The sequence below is a fragment of the Notechis scutatus genome, chromosome 2 (assembly GCF_049901735.1).
Source record: "Notechis scutatus isolate UNSWTSFEM ecotype Mainland chromosome 2, rNotScu1.2, whole genome shotgun sequence".
NCBI lineage: Eukaryota > Metazoa > Chordata > Lepidosauria > Squamata > Elapidae > Notechis > Notechis scutatus.
Window position 1 is genome coordinate 239,900,254 of NC_142010.1, and position 19,438 is coordinate 239,919,691.

A 19,438-nucleotide genomic window follows, 5' to 3' on the forward strand; every position below is an offset into this window, starting at 1 on the left:
CGAATTTTGAGAGATCACGTGGCCGAGCTTTGGCCCAATCAGAACGCGGTAGCCTCCGATTCAAACTTTCCTTCGAAAGTTCTATATGCTGTGTCCCTCGGTCACCGTGGAGACGGACCGCGGAGTTTTATGTTTTCTGGCCGACCGATGGAGCCTCGACTCGTGGGCCCCGGGCCCTACCGAGCAACTCGGCTGGTGAGTAAAACACGTTTTCCGAAGGCTTTCTAAGCACTGGCTGCCTTTTTTTTTTTGTCCCTGAAAATTAGCAGGGAATGCACTCTTGTACACAGCATAGCTCCATTAATACATCACTGGTTTACTATGCAGCAGAGCGTGGTGTTAAGACTTTGAATACATTTCCAACTGTATCACATTAATTTTAAAAAGACTATTAGAAAGAACACAATTAAGACTAAGGTGTGGCCTTTCTTCCAGAAATCTTGGGAATTTTTTTTTAAATTAACACTTAAAACTTTGCCTCCAACAAATGATGATTCCAGGTACAGGTAGTCCTTGACTTATGACCACAACTGAGGCCAAAATTTTTGTTGCTAAGTGAAATATTTGTTAAGTGAATTTTGCCCCATTTTATGACCTTTTGTGCCACAGTTGTTAAGTGAATCACTGCAGTCATGAAGTTACTCACATGGTTGTTAAATGAATCTGACTTCCTCATTGACTTTGCATGTAAGAAGGTCACAAAAAGGGAACACATGATTCCAGGATGCAGCAACAGTCATAAATACGAGTCAGTTGCCAAGCATCCAAATTTTGATTACATGACTGTGAGGATACTTAAACAATCACAAATGTGAAAAACAGTTGTAAGTCACTTTTTTCAGTGCCGTTGTAACTTTGAATGAACTGTTGTAAGACGAGTACTATCTGTACTGAAACAATGGCCTTGTGCAGTATTAAACCTAACCAGGGCACTGAATTGTTAAGTGCTTGCTGGAGTGGTAGTGGTTTTTGGATGTGTTATGCACTTCTAGCCACCCGGGTTTTGTTTAATAACCCATGATTAAAATTTGTAATTTAATATGAACCCAGTTAATGAATTTGTACAGATCCTTGAACAGTTTGAGTGGTCAATGTCTGGAATACTCTACCCGACTCTGTAGTCTCTTCCCCAAACCCCAAAAACTTTAACCTTAGACTGTCTACTATTGACCTCACCTCTTTCCTAAGAGGTCTGTAGGGGCGTGCATAAGCGCACCATCGTGCCTACCGTCCCTGTCCTATTGTTTCTCTTATTCTTTTATTTTTCTTATATGTACCCATTTCATGTATTCACAACTATGTATACACTTATACTTATTATCTTGTAAACAATTGGCAAATCAAATAAATAAATAAATAAATAAATAAATCCTAGATTTCTTGAATGAGACTTTTATCTCCAACATTACTCCTGATTTGAATCTTTACCTCCTGCCCCAATTATAAATAAATGCACACAGATACATACACACTTGATAGGGGCACCTGGGCTACGAAGACTGGCAGGAAGGATGCTTCAAGAAAATAATAATGCAACTTCATCATAATTGCCATAAATCGTTATTTATATGATGACCTCCACATAAAGTATAAGGAATATCATTCATCTGTTATGGCTACCTATTGAAACAACTGACATTGGGGAGCAAACAAAATTAAAATTAAACACTACAAACATTACAAAATATTACAAAATACAAATGTGGTTATTTGGACTTTCCAGATGTTTTGATTTTCCACTCATATCAGTCCTAACAGCTTTGAGTAGTGGCTAGGCATTATGAAACCATCAATTAAAAGCAACATATTGCCTCCTCTGAGCTATAGGGAGTGTTATTCTTCCTCTGTGAAAAGAAATTGGCTTTTAAGTCTTGCCTGTGATATATGAACAAAGACAGGTAGTGAAGGAAATTAATTTTTCCTCCATATTTTTATCTCTTGTGAGCAATGAAACAGTACACAACTTTTTAAGATAAATAATTCATTCATTGTAAAATGAATGGTCAATATTAAGCATGATTGGGAATTTCAATACACAAATCACCATGTCACAGTTTTGTGCGCCTATTTATATACACTGATCAAAGCAGATTTATGCTCAAATTAAAACCTGAGTGTGTTCAAGCATGATTTTAGAACATGGTTGTTAAAGAGAATGTGCTTATATTAGAGAAAATCTTGAAAAACAACCTAAGAAACAATCAGACATTTCTTGCTGATAAGAAATAATATATAAAAACCGGAAAGAGCTTGGCTGATATGGAAAAAGCCTAAAAGCTTAAATTAGAAGGTACATTTTAGATTTCTTCATACACTCTTTTGTTCCTTCTCAGGTGCTGCCCCAACAAGTACTAACTTGTGCTTAGATAAAGCTTTCATATTTTCTTTTCAGTGGAATGAGACTGTTGAGCTATTTCGAAATGGAATGCCTTTACGGAAACATCGCTTTCACTTCAAAAGCTACGAAGGTTGCTTCACAGCTTCTGAGGCTGTGGAATGGTTACACAAACTGCTAAAACGCAACCAAAACTTTAGCCCAGAAGTAACTCGTGCTCAAACAGTTCAGCTTCTCAAAAAGTTCCTGAAGAATCACGTTATTGAAGATATCAAAGGAAGATGGGGCAAAGATGATTTTGAGGATAATGGTAAATTATATAGGTAAATAACTGAATGGGTTCTTGGGCCAGAAACTGTGTACTGTGTTCATTTTTAAATGACTGTATTACAAGCAAGTATTGAATCCTTAGCCTCCAAAAACAGAAAGAAATGGCATGATTTTTGCAGCATAAGCAATACAGGTAGTTGCCATTTAACAACTGTAATTGCGATCTGGAATTTTGTCACTAAGCAGTGTGGTTTTAAGGCGAAAAATCACACGACTGCACCAGCTTATGAAGGTCGTTGTGGATGTTGAGCCAATTGTGCTTGGTTATTACAACTGATGTCATGTCACTGACTTGCAACTCCCTATCAGCTTCCCCTTTGACTTTGCTTGTTGAAAGCCAGTACTGAACGTTGCAAATAGTGATCACATGATCACTAGGGGGGGTGCAACTGTTGTGAGTTCACTAGTTGCCAAGCACCTGACTCATGATCATGTGACCATGGGCATGCTGCAACTCATGAGCCAGCTGTAAGCCTTGTTCTATGTTATGATAACTTTGAACAGTTGCTGAATGAGCAGTCACTAAACAAGGACTATGCACTCTTTCCAAAACCAACCAACCAATTCTGTTTCCACTCTCCACCCTCTATGCAATCTACCTTAAATAGAACTTCCAGACAACATCTGTGGGGGAATCATACTAATTAATTATTTCCTTGTGGAAATCTCAGGTGGTTATGTGTATTGAACTGAACAGAGCAAACAATAATGTCCTCCATCTTGAAAAAGCAAGTCATCTGCTCTTAGGGGATCAGGCCCAATGTGTAGCTTCCTGTATACGTTGGCTCAAGATTATCAACAGCAAGCTCATGGAGACATGAACTCCTGAGCTTTCCTGAAATCTTTAGCATTAGAAGCCAAGATATTTCAACAGTAGTCTTCATCAAGGATTAGGTTCAGCAGATTCTCTGCTGGTCCCTACATCCTAATTTCCCCATATAATTGAAATACCCAGAAGGAAAAATCTTGGGCTAGGCCAACTCTCAGTTTTGATAATACAGACCAGATCTACTAATTCATCTAATGGGTCAGGGTGCAGTCTTTTTGCAGATGAATCTATCATTCATCAAAATCAGTGTGAGGATGATCACCAACAAGTTGTTTTCCTAGACACCTCACCAAAACAAGGCGTTTGAGTTGAAGTAGGAACCCAGTACCAAATTATCTGAACTTTCCTGAAACAGTTAACTCCCCTTCCTGTCAAACCTTCCTTTTCCATCACAATTACAATTGGCTCCACAATCCCCTTATTTCCTATTCCCTCAGTGAGTTTCCACATCCATCCTATCGCAACCAGCAACCTCCAACACAGATAACCCATAACTATTCAGTGCAACTTACCAACCCATCTACTCCTGTCCTACCATAGTTGCCTTGATCTGACACCATTTATTAAACACCCCCTTTGATTCCAGAGCACATTTCACCAACACAACCAACCTTAGCTACTTCTCATATGGTGCCCCTCTGCCTCAGAATTCCCCTTTTATCTAGTATTGTTATTTTGCTGCAAGAGGTTTATTCCCATATATTATTCTAGCAAAACACCAACTTCATAGTAGTTCATGCTGAAGTTCAAACCTTATATGCTATGGGCAATGACTTTCTGCTCTTACATTGCTGCATAGGGAGTCTTCTCATCATTTTGATCAGCACAACAGAGTCATCAATGGTTGCTGATCAGCATCCCCAAAGTTCCTTAGCAATCTTCTGCCCAGCGAACCAATATCTCCTAGAACCTAACCTGTAAATAAGTGCTACTGTAAGATAATTGCAGATCTTAATTTACATCCAAGTTTTCAAAGGCCTAAGTTTTCAACCACTAGATGTTCAGATTCATTTATTGTACTTCTTCATATGCTGCCTGATGAGTACTTAAAGAGACCATTGAATCAATTATTGGAATACTGTGTTTCTCCAACAATACGCCCCCCCCCCCAGGAAGGCCTAGCATGTTTTCTAGGCATAAGGTGAAATTAAGCCCCTCTCCCAAAATTTAGTCCTATTTAAACCATGCGTTCCCTACCATTTCTCACATCGCTTGAACTATACGAGGTGAAGAGAAATGGGGAAATGGGGGGGGGGGACTTGCCTTTAGGAGCCCCCCGCAGGTAGCCTCGGCTAGAGCACCCTGTGGGCAGACTCACCTCTATTGGCCGATTGAAGCGCCCGCGAGCAGAATTGCCTCTCCAGGAGGCCGCTTCTATTGGCCGATATAAGCGCCCTACGGGCAGAGTCACCAGCCATTTCTATCAGCCGATAGAAGCGGCTTCATGGCGAGGCATGGCTACACATCGGGTTCCCAACTGCAAACTCAATTGTGTACGTATACCATTGTCAGAGTAAATATCAGACGATCTCAAGATTCCCGCTGCATTTCTGCTTCCCAAACCAACCACTCTTCTTCGTCCCCTGAGATAGCCCTATTTCCCCCTGCCCCCAATTTCCCACTGCGGCCACTTGGATGGAATGGGTCGCAGAAGGGTCGCTAAAGAACCTGATTCCACCTATCACCTGCAATGGGCAGTTCTGGGCCCCTCTGCTTAGGCTGCCAACTAAGGGAACTCGCAGTTTACTCAGTTGCTCAACCAGTTTCTAAGGGAGGTCGGGGGGGATCTTTGTCCCCCCACTAACGTCTTTGTGCCATCCACTAGCGTCTTTGAGGGGGAAGGTATGCTTCGAGGGGGAACGTTGAGGTTGCTGTCTGTAAAACTGCGAGCTAAACAGCCTGCCTTTCTCCCACCTTCTTCTTGAGATTTTGCTTGCAGCCCGACCACTGATAGGTAGTTGAGTCTGGCTTCAGCTCTCCCTTGTGTGGTTGGTGGGGTATTTTGGCGTCTCTTTTTCAGACAGTACAAGGGTGAGGGTAATCCACAAAGATAGTTTTGGCTTCTGCACAGACATTGTAGTCTGTGGCGTGGTTTGCACATATACGATACCTACCTTGCCCCTTTCCTGTAGTTTGCCCATAAAATAAGATGATACACATCTCTTAAATCCCCCATTCCTCTCTCTCTCTCTCTCTCTCTCTCTCTCTCTCTCTCTCTGTGTGTGTGTGTGTGTGTGTGTGTGTGTGTGTGTGTATGTATCCTATATATCCCTTCAGCATCACAAATGCCATGTAAAAGATGCTTTGCAGTGCCTCAGGTAACATAATCAGTATGCTACCCCTGAAAAATACAATTTTGAAGCCAATGCTATTAATACCATAGACATTGCATCTCTACAAAAAAAAAAGTTCCAGAAGGACCCAGCCAAAGTAAAAATCTTCCTACTGACCCAGCCAAAGTAGGGAAAAAATTCCTACTGACAACCCTCAAACCTATGCAGAAGCTAATAGCTTTCATAAGCTATTAATACGTCTTCATTCCAAATATTGCAAAACTTACAGCTTCTTCAGTCAACCCTGTGCTGGAAATATACCCCATTCAGGTGTCAAACTTGATTTCATTGAGGGCTGCATCAGGACTGTGTTTGACCTGGGGGGGGGGGCGCAGTTTGTGGGTGTTGGCCAGGGGGGCATGGCCAGCTCAATATCACTTAACCCACCTAGGCTTCGTTTTCAGCCATGACGGCCTCCTACAGCCCTCTGCCAGCAAAAATGGAGACTGGGTTGGCTGCATACAGCCCCCACCCGAAGCTCCATTTTCGCTGGCAGAGGCACTGCAGGCTGTTTGCAGGGCGGCCCCACAGGCCAGATCTAAGCACCCTGCGGGGCAAATCTGGCCTGCGAGCCTTGAGTTTGACACCCTTGAATTAGAATATATTCAGTAAGATTTTGAACAAATTAAAAAGGATTTCTCCGCTCAGTCTATCCTCCAACATACCGACTATACCCAACCATCTGTAGATGAAACTGACATTTTGACATCAGATTAGCATGAACTATTTTGCTACATGCTACAAGAAAGCTAAAAAACCAAATTAAATCCATCAGAACCGTTCTGTGTTCTCTGGAACAAGGAACTCTTGGCTATTAAGGCAGACTTTGAAACTTGGAGGCAGTTGCTGAAAAGAGTTCAACATCCGGAGCAAATTCAGACCAACCACTGTAATGGAGGGAGAGAGGATGAGGTTGAATTCTTCCCCCTTTTGTAAAGGCTAGGTTTAACTTATCCTCCCCCAAGACTGTTTTACAGCACTATAACTTGTGTTCAACCCTCCCCCCCCCACAAAAAAAAATCTGCTGAGAGTCAAACTGACCAACATAAACTCGATCCATAGTCGTCCATGCCAATGTTCCAGCTATGCAATTGGCCATTCCAGCTGATTACTTTAGCCACTCCCTAACTTTATCAAGAGCACCTCATGTCTATAGATAACCAGGTCAGCACATTGGTGGAAGAATTTGTTCTCTATGATTTGTTCCTTGCTGAAGTCAGACATCAGATATAATAGTTTAAAGTTCAAAAGTTTATTCAGTACACAAGATGAGCCCTAAATGAGGCTGGCTCCATGCCAGGGTTGCAACACTCTTTTATAATCAGGTAAAAATGTGCATGTCTGCTCTTTTAAAGATCTCAGATTCATTTTTTTCTAATTTGGTTTAACTCAGTTTTCTACTTTCTAATTGATGTGACTGATCTCTGTTGCTATTGTAATGGTTCCTTCTCATTCATCCCTTATCTGTCCATGTAACACTCTTGCTTCACTAAATGGTGGATTGCCTTTTCCTTCTGAAATGGTATTAGTTCAGCTTTCTAATAACTACTTTCTAACACCGTGCCCTCCATACTCTCAGGGTCAAAAGGGAAAGCCAATCCGGAGGGATATGGGTGAGTAGGAGAACAGGAGACAAAAAATCAGGCAGTGGCATTCAGACAAGAGCAACAACCACATACAATAAAAGGACTCACAGTCAATTGTTGTAACCACAAGCCCATCTTGGCTTGATCTCTGCCTGGAGTTTGGGTTGGATATTTAATAATGCCATTGCTTAAAAGCAGAGCTTGAAATGTAGCCTGGACCTCAGCAGGAAATTTGTTCTGCATCAGGTTTTATGGAAGGAGCTAAGGGGCTGAGGAAACACCTAATGCCCAACAAATGCAAGAGCATTTGTCGGGAGCCAAGTATGCCACTTCAGAAACATTTAACTACTATGGGGACTGAGCCCCAAAGACTTGTTTACCTGACTAAGTTCACTTGAAAAGGCTAGGAGGATGGAGTTAAGCCATTGTTATTGTTGGGGAACATGTAAAGCATTGTACAGTGTTTCCATCTAAGCCAGTGTTTCTCAAATTTGACAACTTTAAAATATGTGGACTTCAACTACCAGAATTCCCCAGCCAGCAATTTCAAAATTGCCAAGTTTGAGAAACACTGATCTAAACTGTAGTGTGTCCAGTCATTACAAAATAACCCTTTACGATAAGCTGGAATACCTTTTCATTTATGGAGATTCTCAGTCCAGATGACATTTAAGCAGGTATGAAGCCAAATCAACACCAGATCACTGTTTCCCTGTCCAATGTTTGAGCATTATCATGATTTTATTAGCTGCAATTCTTCTGTGCGATGGTAAAAATGCAAATTTCTCAAAAAATAACGGATCTTATCAGGGATAATATATTCCTGATCATAATGGAACATTGATGGAATAATTTCAAGTTCATGATTAGATTATCCAGAATCATACGTGATCCTAAATAATCCTGCTATTATTTCCTCTGACTGATACTTTGCCAGGATTTAGAAATTCATAAAAAATAATGATTCCATGGCTACTAACCATGATAGCATTCTAGTATCAAAGGCAATATTTGATTAATGTTATGCCTATTGTACTTTGGAGACCCAGCAGCATCTGCTTGAACATTAGGAAGGGGTGATTTATTAAATCCAACATTATTCTTATGTTCCTGTGATAGACAATCAATTTATTATTACCTATGACCAAAAAGCTCCCACGTGTAGCCAGAAAATACATCACCCAATGATTTGTAGCAGTGAATAAACTGAAATATTTATACAGTTTTATAATACAATCAACAGCTTGCATGAAACAATGTAAAATAAAACATAATAGATAACATCAGGTTTCATCATTTGTTTTCCAGTAGCATAGGGTTTAAAACAGAATTTGTAAACTTTGAAAATAACATTTTCAGTAGAATTTGTGAGATGGAGATACAAAATGTATCTGTCATACCAGGAAACATTTAAAATTGTGCCTAAAATAGCAGCAGAATATAGAATTGTTACGGTAGTAAAACAGCACATGAATCCTGGTTTTAGCTGTTCCCAAATGATAACTTTCTTCCAATAAGAGTAAAGGAAAACTATTGAAACAAGTGAAGGCGAAGATTCTGATATATTTTGCAGTATCAAGTTTATTTACTAGCTCTATACCTGTGCTTCGCTACGAAACTGATCGGCCTTAGTTTTTGGGAAGGAAAATAAGGGGGGGGCAAATTGTGCCTCTGCCTACCAGCATCCATCGGTATTCATCTGGCTAGCATCCTATCAGTGTGTGAGAGAGTTGAGGGCTGTTTGGAAACTGAAACATGGAATTGAAACAGTAGTTGCTGTGTGAGACAGTAAGGACCCTGGCCATGGCTTAACTCAACTGTTCTGTACCAAAGCTGGTTGCTGCTCTGAAACTGAAACTGAAACTCCTCTCCTCTGCTTGTGTTTTGCATTTGGAACAGATTTCTTTTCAGGTGGGGAAGGGGAGTAGAACTCCTTAGCATCAGAGTATGTTAATAATAATATATGAAATACTAATGCTATGATGGTCATTTTGAAAAATCCTTTTTTAGTGAGCACCTAGAAGCCAAGAGGAACATACATGCCAAATTTCAAGTTTGTAGGCTTTACGGTTCTGAAGATTTTGTGATGATGCATGAGTGGTATTTCGCTTTTATATACATAGATATTTTTTTTTAGCCAGGATAAAACTTTGTTGTGATTTCCCTCTCAAAGCAAAAATATTTTTAGCTCGATCATGTTACAAATTGATATCATTGTTTGTGTATCTTTAGTTTTGGAAAAATTGTGTAATTTTGTCTCCGAAGTTCTTTTAGCTTAAAGAAACGTAGTCTAGTGGCATCAATGGGGCTAGATTCTCAGGGCAGAATGATAGTGTTCCTATGAAGGTTTTAATAAACTGTTTTCAAATTTTAGGTTTCCTCCTTTTTCACCATTAAAACCATACCCTAAACGATCTCCTTACCGAAAAGAAATTGTGAAATTCCCAAATTGGGACTTTGAAAAAGTTACTTTCCAAGAGCACATCCCAGTGAAACCCATCACACTGGTAAGATAACTTCCCATACATTAATGTGTAATGCATTGAGATATACAAATACATGATATTATGTCAAGATTATCATCTTTTCTGCCTTCAAAGATATCAAGAAAAATTAAAATTAGTGGCAGTCTGCAGAGATTCTCAGTCATCCAGGTCATGGTTGCCCCAAAGGTGCTTTTTCAGGAGGCAATTGGACTTCCTTGTTTTTTCTTGGATGAGAAGACATTTCGCTTCTCATCCAAGAAGCTTCTTTAGCTCTGACAGGATAGTGGGGAATGGAATTAAAATTAGGGTTAAAATTGGTGGATTTATAGAACGTGTTTCATTAATTTGAATTGGACTTACTTGTGACTCTTTCCATAGATTTGGTCAAATATATTACTGGTGAAGCAATGTTGCCACGAAAGGGCAAAATTATAGATTAACAATAATTAGGGTTTCTCTCCTCACACTGCTGCAGAATTCTGAAATGTGGTTCAAACGTCACAGCATAGCAATTGGAGAAGTACCAGCTTGCAAGTTCATCCATCATCGACAATTAAAAGAGGCAAATGTAGAAGACATATGGAAGTCCAGGACTTTATCATAGTAAGCATGTTGCCTGAGTTGTTCTTTTACAAAAATAAATGTGTTGGAATGTACTCCAGGAGGGAGGGAGTGCATTTCAGAGGAATAAGAGACTAAATTTTAGATAGTTTGGTTGGGAGGAACAGGGTCAAAACAGCTCCTCCCTAGAAGTTCTCGAGTATAACTATAATGAGGCAAAATAGTTTGCGTTAGTTTGGCAATATTTCTGTCTATAGGTGAAGAACAGTAAGGGAAAGTGTTTAGAAGAAACCCTGCATGTCTTTCTTGGTTTTGGGGCTTGGCGTCAATCTGTCTCTTATTCCTTTGGAATATATTCTGTCCCTCTTGAGAATCTGGACTGCATTTCACCACACATTAAGCTACTGCAATTGATATTAGTAGTTGCTCCTGAAATTAAAAATAAAAGACTTAAAAACCCTGGTAGCCATTCAAAAAATCCAAAGGCATCAATGAGCAAATTTGTAAATTATTTTCTGTCTCCACAGAATTTCTTTATTGTCTCCAACAGATGATCTATAATGCCAGTCCTGATTATGCAACTCTGATTTATTTATTTAGTTGCTAAACGCTCAAATTGCTGTCATATGGTGCAACGGTCATAAGTCATTTTTCCAAGGCCAGCATAACTTCAATCTCTTATTAAACAAATGGTCATAAGTTGAGGACTACATGTATGAAACACTGAAGAGATGGTGGTGTAATTCCCTAATCTGTCTTTTTTCGTTTTTATTATAGTTTAAAGTATTTTATATTATAGCACTATCATATGTATGTGATTTGGTTTGCATCTGAAAGAAGCAAATAATTTTTGTTTTACTAATGAGGCTTTGAAGATGGCTTTATTACACACAAAACACACCCAATTCATTCACATATATTCATAATCCAATGACAATATGCGCTATTTACCTGTAAATCTTTTTTCCAGATAACTGCTGGTAGCTAATTTAAATCTGTTTGCTGTATGTCTTCTGTAGCTTGCAAAAAACTTTAGGTTTGGATTCTCTGAATGATATTTTGGACACTAAACTTGTAAATCCAAAGGACATCATTCAGAATGTATACAGCGTCAACAAACAAGGAACTGTCATTTTAGAAGATAAGTCAAGTAAGTAGAACTTTTTAAATATGTTATAGTTTTGTTGGAATCTATTCAGGAAACAAATGTATCCTGATCACTAACCTGCTCGTTCAGTGGCTATAAAGTTCTGGGACAGATCTGTCTAAAGAAATAAAAGAATTGGTGATAATTTGATTCCCCATGAAATCTGGGAAACTTTGATAATTCCAATTATTCTTTGCTGTCTTTCCTTGTATATGTCCTCCACAACTCAAAAGTAATTCCAGGACTCAGCACAGCACACCTATGTGGGAATGGGGGACAAGGTTTTATAGCCACTCCATTTCTATCTCTGAGGTAGATTTCCTTCAAACAGAATCTGTTATGGGTTGTCCCTCAAAGCTCCATCTGTTTCTAATATTACTCTCTGGCTACGTAAACCTGCTAGGAAGGGTCATCAGAAGACTTGGAACCAGGTATTCTCAAGAATCATCTTTCCATAATCTCTTCTGAGGATGGTATGGCTTCCACGATAGTGCGACTACCGTTAAAAATTGGCTGGATGAGGAATAATAAGTTGAAACGGAATCCATTAAGTAGTGTATGACTTAACTTACGTTTCACTGCAGTGTGCACTGTTGAAATGATGAACAGCATCCTTAGCAAAACTGAAATGTGGTTGTGCTTTTAAAAAATTGTGCTTTGTTACATAGAAATCATCTCTGTGCACCAAGAAACAGAATATTTATTATCTTATTCTGTTAAAAGTTATTGCTTTCTATTACAATCTTATTACTGGTACTGTTTTTGTACACTAAAATTGTTTTCCTCAATGCCTACGTGAAGTCATCCTTAGCTGCTCAATGAGCAGCAGCCTATCAAGACTATATAATTCACTTTATAGATAAGAACTACAGGGAAGAAATATTAAATCTACTTTGGGAAGACGCACAAAATTTTAAATAAATAAATGCCTGCAATTGTAATTTAAAATCTAATTTCTTTTGTCTAATAAATTCTAATATATTAAATCACTTTAAAAAAAATTTTTTGATGCAGAAGAAATTCCTCACTGGGTTCTATCAGCAATGAAATGTTTAGCGAACTGTGAGTATTTTTTTTTATTTCTGTATGTTGCTTTTCGAACTTGTGCTTTCTCATTGATTTCAGTAGAGCAGAAATCCCTCGTTCTCTTCTTTTTTAATAAACTGATTTTGATTAGATGAGTCTGTTTTCTGCCATAGAGTTTTTCTAATAATAATATGACACTTTCTGCAACCGAGCTGGGAGGAAATCAATCTGCCACATAGTATGTCTCATTCTCATCAACCATTGCTCCAAAGCTGCAGTTTGAGTGGAATATTTTCTGAGGAGTGGTCTGATTATGGGATTAACACAGGTAGTCCTTGTTTTACAGCAGTTCATTTAATTATGATTCAAAGTTAAAACAGCACTGAAAAAAATGACTTATGATTTTTCACATTTACAAACGTTGCAACATCCCCATGTTCACACGATCAAAATAAAACACTTGGCAACTGACTCATATTTATGATGGTTGCAGTGTCCTGGGGTCATGTGATCACTTTTGGCTACCTTCTGACAAGCAAAGTCAATTGGGAAGCCAGATTCCCTTAACAACGGCAATGAATCACTTAAAAACTGGGGCAAGAAAGTCATAAAATAGGGCAAAACTCACTCAGCAAATTTCTCACTTAGCAACAGAAATCTTGGACTCCATTGTGGTCATAAGTTGAGGAATACCTGTATTCTTTTGACTGTCTCTGACCCTCAGACACTAGGGCTAGTCCTTTTCAAATTTTCATGTGTCCGTGAACATTTAAGGTTACTGAGGAAGGCAGGATGAATCATGTTGAACTTTCTAAAAGTTGCTAATACAGGGAAAGAAGAAATTTCCTTTTATATCATTCATAGATAATTATGTTAAAAGACTAAGTTAAGCTTGGTTTCTTCAGATTGAAAGTCAGGTGGAAACATTTAAACCACCAATTTGTTTAGGAAGTTAAAAATTATTTTGAAATTACGGAAGTTTATTAATAGACATGTCTTTTTAGAAACACATTAGCATAAGTTCTTGTTAACGTTTAGTCATCATTTTGATTCCTATACCCATGTGACAGCATAGTGTTGTTGCTGGCTTTTCCCTGATGTGGCCCCCACCCTGTTGCTTTCCTGAAAGGTTCCAAAAATGTGGTTTTCTCAGTAGGCCTGATGACCACAAATGATGATGGAGCCAATTATGTGGCTGATTCAATCATGTTATTGCTGCCATGGAAATGGGGTGATTTTTATTTAATGGTTTTTTATTCTCCTGTGGATGTTTTTAAAATTATGTAGGCCACCCAGAGTCACCTATGTGTGAGCTGGGCTGCTATACTATTAATAAATAAAAATAAATAGAATTTTCATTATGACTACACGTGTAAATTAGTGCTGTTTCAGCCACCTGTGTAATCCAACCAGGAAATCTTTTTCATTCTACTTTCCACTTTTCCATTTTTTTTAGGGCCCAGATATCCAGATCTGAAACAACCCACCTATTCAGGTTTTGAAAGAGATGTCTTTAAAACTATAGCAGATTATTATGCACACATGAAGGAGCCTCTTCTCACTTTCCAGTTCTTTGATGTTTTTGTCAGTGTGCTGGGTAAGTTATGCTGTGAAACCTGTATCTGGCAGGCTGAGTGCACAGTGCTTGTGCAACAAAACTTTATTGCTCTCCTTCAGCATCTTTCCTAATGAAAATGACTCCTTCTAGAACTTGATATTTTGAGAATAATTGTTGTTAAATGGATGAACATCTAGCAGGACACCTAAACATTCCTCCTTTTTAATTTGAACCTTCGGGATCCAGATTTCAGACATTACAAGCTTCCTAAAGGCAGGCTTCAGCAATGCAAATAACCCTGAGGCAGTTATATTCAGAGATTTCTCTGGAGTCCTGTTAGCAGAAAAACCAAGCCTACTTTGAACAGACCAGGGTAAGAACCCATAATAGGGATTACCTCATTGCAGTAACAGCAGTATAAAAACCCTACATGGGCTATGGCATGTGACTCGAGGGATCATCTGTCTCCCATAATATCTACCCAACCAATGTGATCTGGCAAAATTGGCACACACTCTGGGTTTCTTCAATTAAACAATGTCATAAACTGGGACCCCAAAAGCACATCTTCACCTAGGCCTTTCCTGAGGGTGCTTGAAGCCCCCCCCCCTTTTTTTGTACCACTCCAATTTTGTCTTTGTTGTTGTTGCTGCTGCTCTTTTTGTTTTCTTGCTTTTAAATATTTTTACTATTTGTAAACGGCCCAGAGTCTCTGGAATTGGGTGGCAGAATTTCAGAACCATTAGTTCAAAACAATTATCTTCATGCCAGAGACAGTTCAGCAATACCATAAAACATAACACCTCAAACATCTTTTTTGACTGTTCTGATTAATCCTATAATTAGCATATTTACGTCCTATGGTTTTTCAGGAATTTTGTTGAATAATTTCATCACCAATGCCAGGGTGGTACTCTTTTAAGAAATAGTATCACTTCTTTCATTGGAGACAAAAAAAAGTTCTTTTGATTTCCCACTGAAGCACATTTTATTTGTTTGGGTGGTAAACAATATTATACAAGTCAGAAAGAAATCATAAACCAAAGAAAATAAAGGCATGACTTAAACAAAGAAAAGAAAGCCTAGCAAAAACTATTTTATACCAGTAATGTTCACTATTCTCTCAATTTTTCTGTTCTACCACATCCATATCCCACTTCATACATTGCCTTTATTCTTTTACACTTCATCTCTTTTCGATTGAGGACCTCAACAAAATAAAAGTTTCTTAGTCCTCTGACCTAAGACCTTTTGATCTAAGTGGTACACGCAGCATACTGACACATATTTAAGGGATCTGTGTATTGACACTAACATCATACTTATGCATATATACAAATGTTCTGCCTTCAGTTGTGCTGTTGAAGTGTGGACAAAGCAATTGTTGTCACAATTCCTCATCCTACCTTCCATAAAATTTTGTCCAAAATTTAACACTGAAAGATTCATGTAAGAAATGTTGGAAACTGTTAATAAATTATTTCAATAATGGGTGGATAATTACCAGTTTGAAAACATCACTATTTTCAAATGTAAGTTATGTAGATGATAATTAAATACCAGACAATTTCAGAATGACAGAAGAACCAGTTTTGTATCCCTCCTTGTTTCTGTTCCAGTTGCAGAACTATTAGCCGTTCTAACATGCCTAAAAATGAACAGTTACCTTGGGATCTTGTTCCATGTAGAGTTTGCTTTTCTATTTTGCCATGTGCTAAATTGATCTCCCATCAGCTTTGCACCAGATTCATAAGCCAAGCCTTGGCCTAACTTGGATTTGACTCTCTTACTACTCACAAGGCATGTTGTTTCTACTAATTACAGTGGCATTCAAAAGTTTGTAAATCTTTGAATTTTCAGTATTTCTGCATAAATATGATCTAAAATTTCATCTATGCTTCACACAAGTTCTAAAACTCAATAAAGATAATCTAATTAAACATGTGAGTCAAAAACATACCGTATTTGCCGGCGTATAAGACGACTTTTTTGCCCTGAAAAAGATGCCTCCAATTGGGTGGGTCGTCTTATATGCCGGGTCGTCTTATACGCCGGCAAATAGTAATTGGGAAGCACTGTGGCTTCCCTGAGGCACTTTTGCGCACCGTGGAAATGAATCCCGTGAAGCCGAAAGGAGCAGCCAGCCTTCTCCCAGCTCCCAAGGAAACGAGGCTCGCACCGCCCGAGCTCCGCTGAGGTATCCGGCTGGGGCTGTCAGGAGTTGTTACCGCTGGCGCGGCTCCAGTCCCACGTTGCCTCGGGAAGGGAAAGGCAAAACCAGGAGCCGCTGCTGCCATTGCAAAGCGCCACCGCGGCTCTTCCTTTTTGCCTTTCCCTTCCCGAGGCAACGCGGACTGGAGCAGCGCGAGCCGCGCCAGCGGTAACAACTCCTGACAGCCCCAGCCGGATACCTCAGCGGAGCCCGGGCGGTACGAGCCTCGTTTCCTTGGGAGCTGGGAGAAGGCTGGCTGCTCCTTTCAGCTTCACGGGATTCGTTTCCACGGTAGACAAAAGTGCCTCAAAAAAAAAAAAAAGTGCAAAAGTGGAAGGCGTGCGGAAGAGGGGGCGAGTATATAACAAACTATATTTTGAGTGGAAATGTTGGGGGGGGCGTCTTATACGCCGGGTCGTCTTATACGCCGGCATATACGGTACTTATTCAATGATTTATTGAAGTAAATTATCCAAAGTTACATACTTCTATGTGGCAAGTATGTGAACCTTTGCTTTCAGTCACTGTCATTACCCCATTGGGCAAAAATAACGGCAGTTAAACATTTCTAATAGTTGATCAGTCCTGCTTGGAGGAATTTTAGCCCATTCCTCCATTCTGACAGCTTCAACTTAAGAATGTTGATAGTCAAGGAATGTTGATCAAGGAATGTTGATAGTCTTGCTTCCATGAAATACCCTCTAGAAGAAATAACTTTCTTCTGCTTTAACCATTTTTTTGATCATATGATGTATGTATCTTGGATCATCGTCTTGCTCATGACCCATTTTCTCTTTATTTTCAGTTGATGGGGAGATACCCTCATATTTTCTTGCAAAATTTGTTGGTAAAATTCAGAATACATAGTTCCATCTATGATGGCAAACTAGAGGCAGCATAGCAGGCACAAAATTGATACTACCACCACTGAGCTTCATAGACATCTTATTCTGGAATCCAAAAAGTTTGCTTTTTGCCAAACATAATGCTTTTCTTTCAAGCTAAAAAGTTGTAGTTTGGTCTCGTTCGTCTACAAAACCTTCCACTAGCTCTCTAGCTTATCCATGTGGTGTTTCACAAACTGTAGGCAGGCAGCAATGTTCTTTTTGAAGATTTTCTTTTTGCAACCCTGCCATGTGTACCATTGCTGTTCAGTGTTGTTCTAATGGTGGTCTCATAAACAACGACATTTGCCAATGCAAGAGAAGCCTTTAGTTCCTTAGACATTACACTGGGCTTTTGGGGGACCTCTGGAGTATTACATGCCCTTTTGGGCTATTGTTTCGACAATAAACTAACATGGTATGTTTTATTTTGAAGTTTTTTATTGGTGAATCCATACACTGTGGTTTACTCAAAGAGCAAGGATTAATCAAGTCATGGTTTAGTACAGAAATAGATCTGTAAATTCCATACAAATGCAGAGTTCCACAGGAAAGATAAGTATTTCAATTATTTCAGCAGGACAGCCATTCTATATAGATAATTTATCCAAGTAGGATAATCTAGGAATAAGCATAAAATACCATAGGTAAGTTTTTAAAATTGGAACATAACCATCCACCTTGCTAGGTACTCTCAGAACTGTTGACTTGTCGAAGTTTCCTTGTAACGAAACTCCAAATAACTTATGTGGAGTTTAACCTCAAAGGAAAATTTGCTGAATGGACATTCCTGTTCTGTAAAAGTTTGCAACACTTGAAATTATCTAACTTAAAGTTGAAACAGCTCATTTCACTGCTGTTTTCTGGGATAGGTCTGCTCAAAATGACCAAGTTTTGTTTCCAGCTGAGAATATACAAAATAGCACTTCTAAATGCAAAATATTTTATATAAATCTTTTTCTGATTTATGGTGTTTCGTGCATATAAAATAAACTCAAATTTATAGCTGCTTTAAAGGTTTGCATGAAGAACCTCTAAATGGGTCTGGAGATGATAATGATCATGCACAAACAATGATCAAGGACAACTTGAATTCTCCTTTTATTTCCACACCAGTGAGCATGAATGTCCAACCCCCTCACTTATTCTGCATGTCTATAGGAACAGCATAATCTCAGAGTCCTGGAAATCATTCTTAATCAGCATAAAATGTTGAGAACAAAATGGCTTAGATTCTCTTCCTCTTCAGATTATCAGAAAGTATAATCTTAATTTATTTGCAATTATTACTTTGTATTATGGTTATATTACTTACAAATATTACTTCATAAGCGTAACAAAAATATTCCCAAGAAAAGATCAGTAGGCTTTTGGGTGACAGCTCAGCTTGAATCTTTTAATGTTGGGTCTCAACATGCTCTTCCCTTTCCTTACAGCTTGTATTTGGAATGCCAAAAGATGAATTAACAAAGTGAATGATAAAATTCTCATTTTCAAAGAAACTTAACATTGAAGTTTAAAAAAAAATACTTAAGAGCCCCTTTTAAAATCATGTTTTGATTCAGGAATCTTGCAGGAAAAGAAGCTAGCTACTGAAGCCTTGCAGATTTCTTGTCTTCTTCTGCCACCAGCAAATCGGCGAAAGCTACAGTTGTTGATGACTCTGATGGCTAAGATCCAGTCAAATAAAGATCTTCCACCTCTTTCAGATACACTTGGAACAAGAGTAATGGTGTGTGTCTGCCAAAAATAGAAATACATTATGAAATCACTTTGGAATTGCTCTGGGGGAGACTCTACTTAGTTACAAAATAATGACTTGTTCTAGACATAGTAGTAATCTGTGCAACATAGGGTGTGGTTTGCAATATTCTCTTACCGCCTTCTGCCGGCATAACTCTTAAGTTAAATCCCCAGGCTGAATTTCCCTGCTAAAGTGGATGAAAATTGGCAGTTACAGCCTTTCCCACCTATTTCTCACTACAGTCCTTGTAATCTTTTTTGCACTGCTTGCTCTTGTGACATGCCTAGTTTTTTGGGGGGGGTAACCCCAAAAACAAAACTTTGGAAAGGGAATTGAATGTAAGGGGAAATATGTTAATTTTCTTTTCTTTTTTATTTCCTTTCCTTTTGAATAGGTGTTCTATCCTT

General features: G+C 38.8%; 1 protein-coding gene and 1 long non-coding RNA gene across 5 annotated transcripts in view; one reads left to right on the forward strand and one right to left on the reverse strand.

Annotated features, from left to right (window-relative positions):
• The window catches only part of DEPDC1B (DEP domain containing 1B), a 34,638-nt gene continuing 15,200 nt past the window's right edge, over positions 1 to 19,438 (forward strand). Inside the window, exons 1-8 of one of the 2 annotated variants that reach the window (XM_087958391.1) lie at positions 1 to 195; positions 2,393 to 2,658; positions 9,788 to 9,920; positions 10,375 to 10,502; positions 11,480 to 11,610; positions 12,625 to 12,669; positions 14,090 to 14,230; positions 18,853 to 19,019. In XM_087958391.1, the coding sequence (XP_087814517.1) occupies positions 130 to 195; positions 2,393 to 2,658; positions 9,788 to 9,920; positions 10,375 to 10,502; positions 11,480 to 11,610; positions 12,625 to 12,669; positions 14,090 to 14,230; positions 18,853 to 19,019 (1,077 nt within the window). In that variant the 5' untranslated portion in view covers positions 1 to 129. Of the gene's footprint in view, positions 196 to 2,392; positions 2,659 to 9,787; positions 9,921 to 10,374; positions 10,503 to 11,479; positions 11,611 to 12,621; positions 12,670 to 14,089; positions 14,231 to 18,852; positions 19,020 to 19,438 lie in introns of both variants that reach the window. The other variant, XM_026670509.2, reaches the window with a different exon arrangement.
• Positions 18,893 to 19,438, reverse strand: part of LOC113413911 (uncharacterized) — a 42,050-nt gene continuing 41,504 nt past the window's right edge. Inside the window, exon 3 of one of the 3 annotated variants that reach the window (XR_015748228.1) lies at positions 18,893 to 19,027. This is a non-coding gene — a long non-coding RNA (uncharacterized LOC113413911). The remainder of the gene's footprint in view (positions 19,028 to 19,438) is intronic. The other 2 variants (XR_015748229.1, XR_015748227.1) reach the window with 2 other exon arrangements.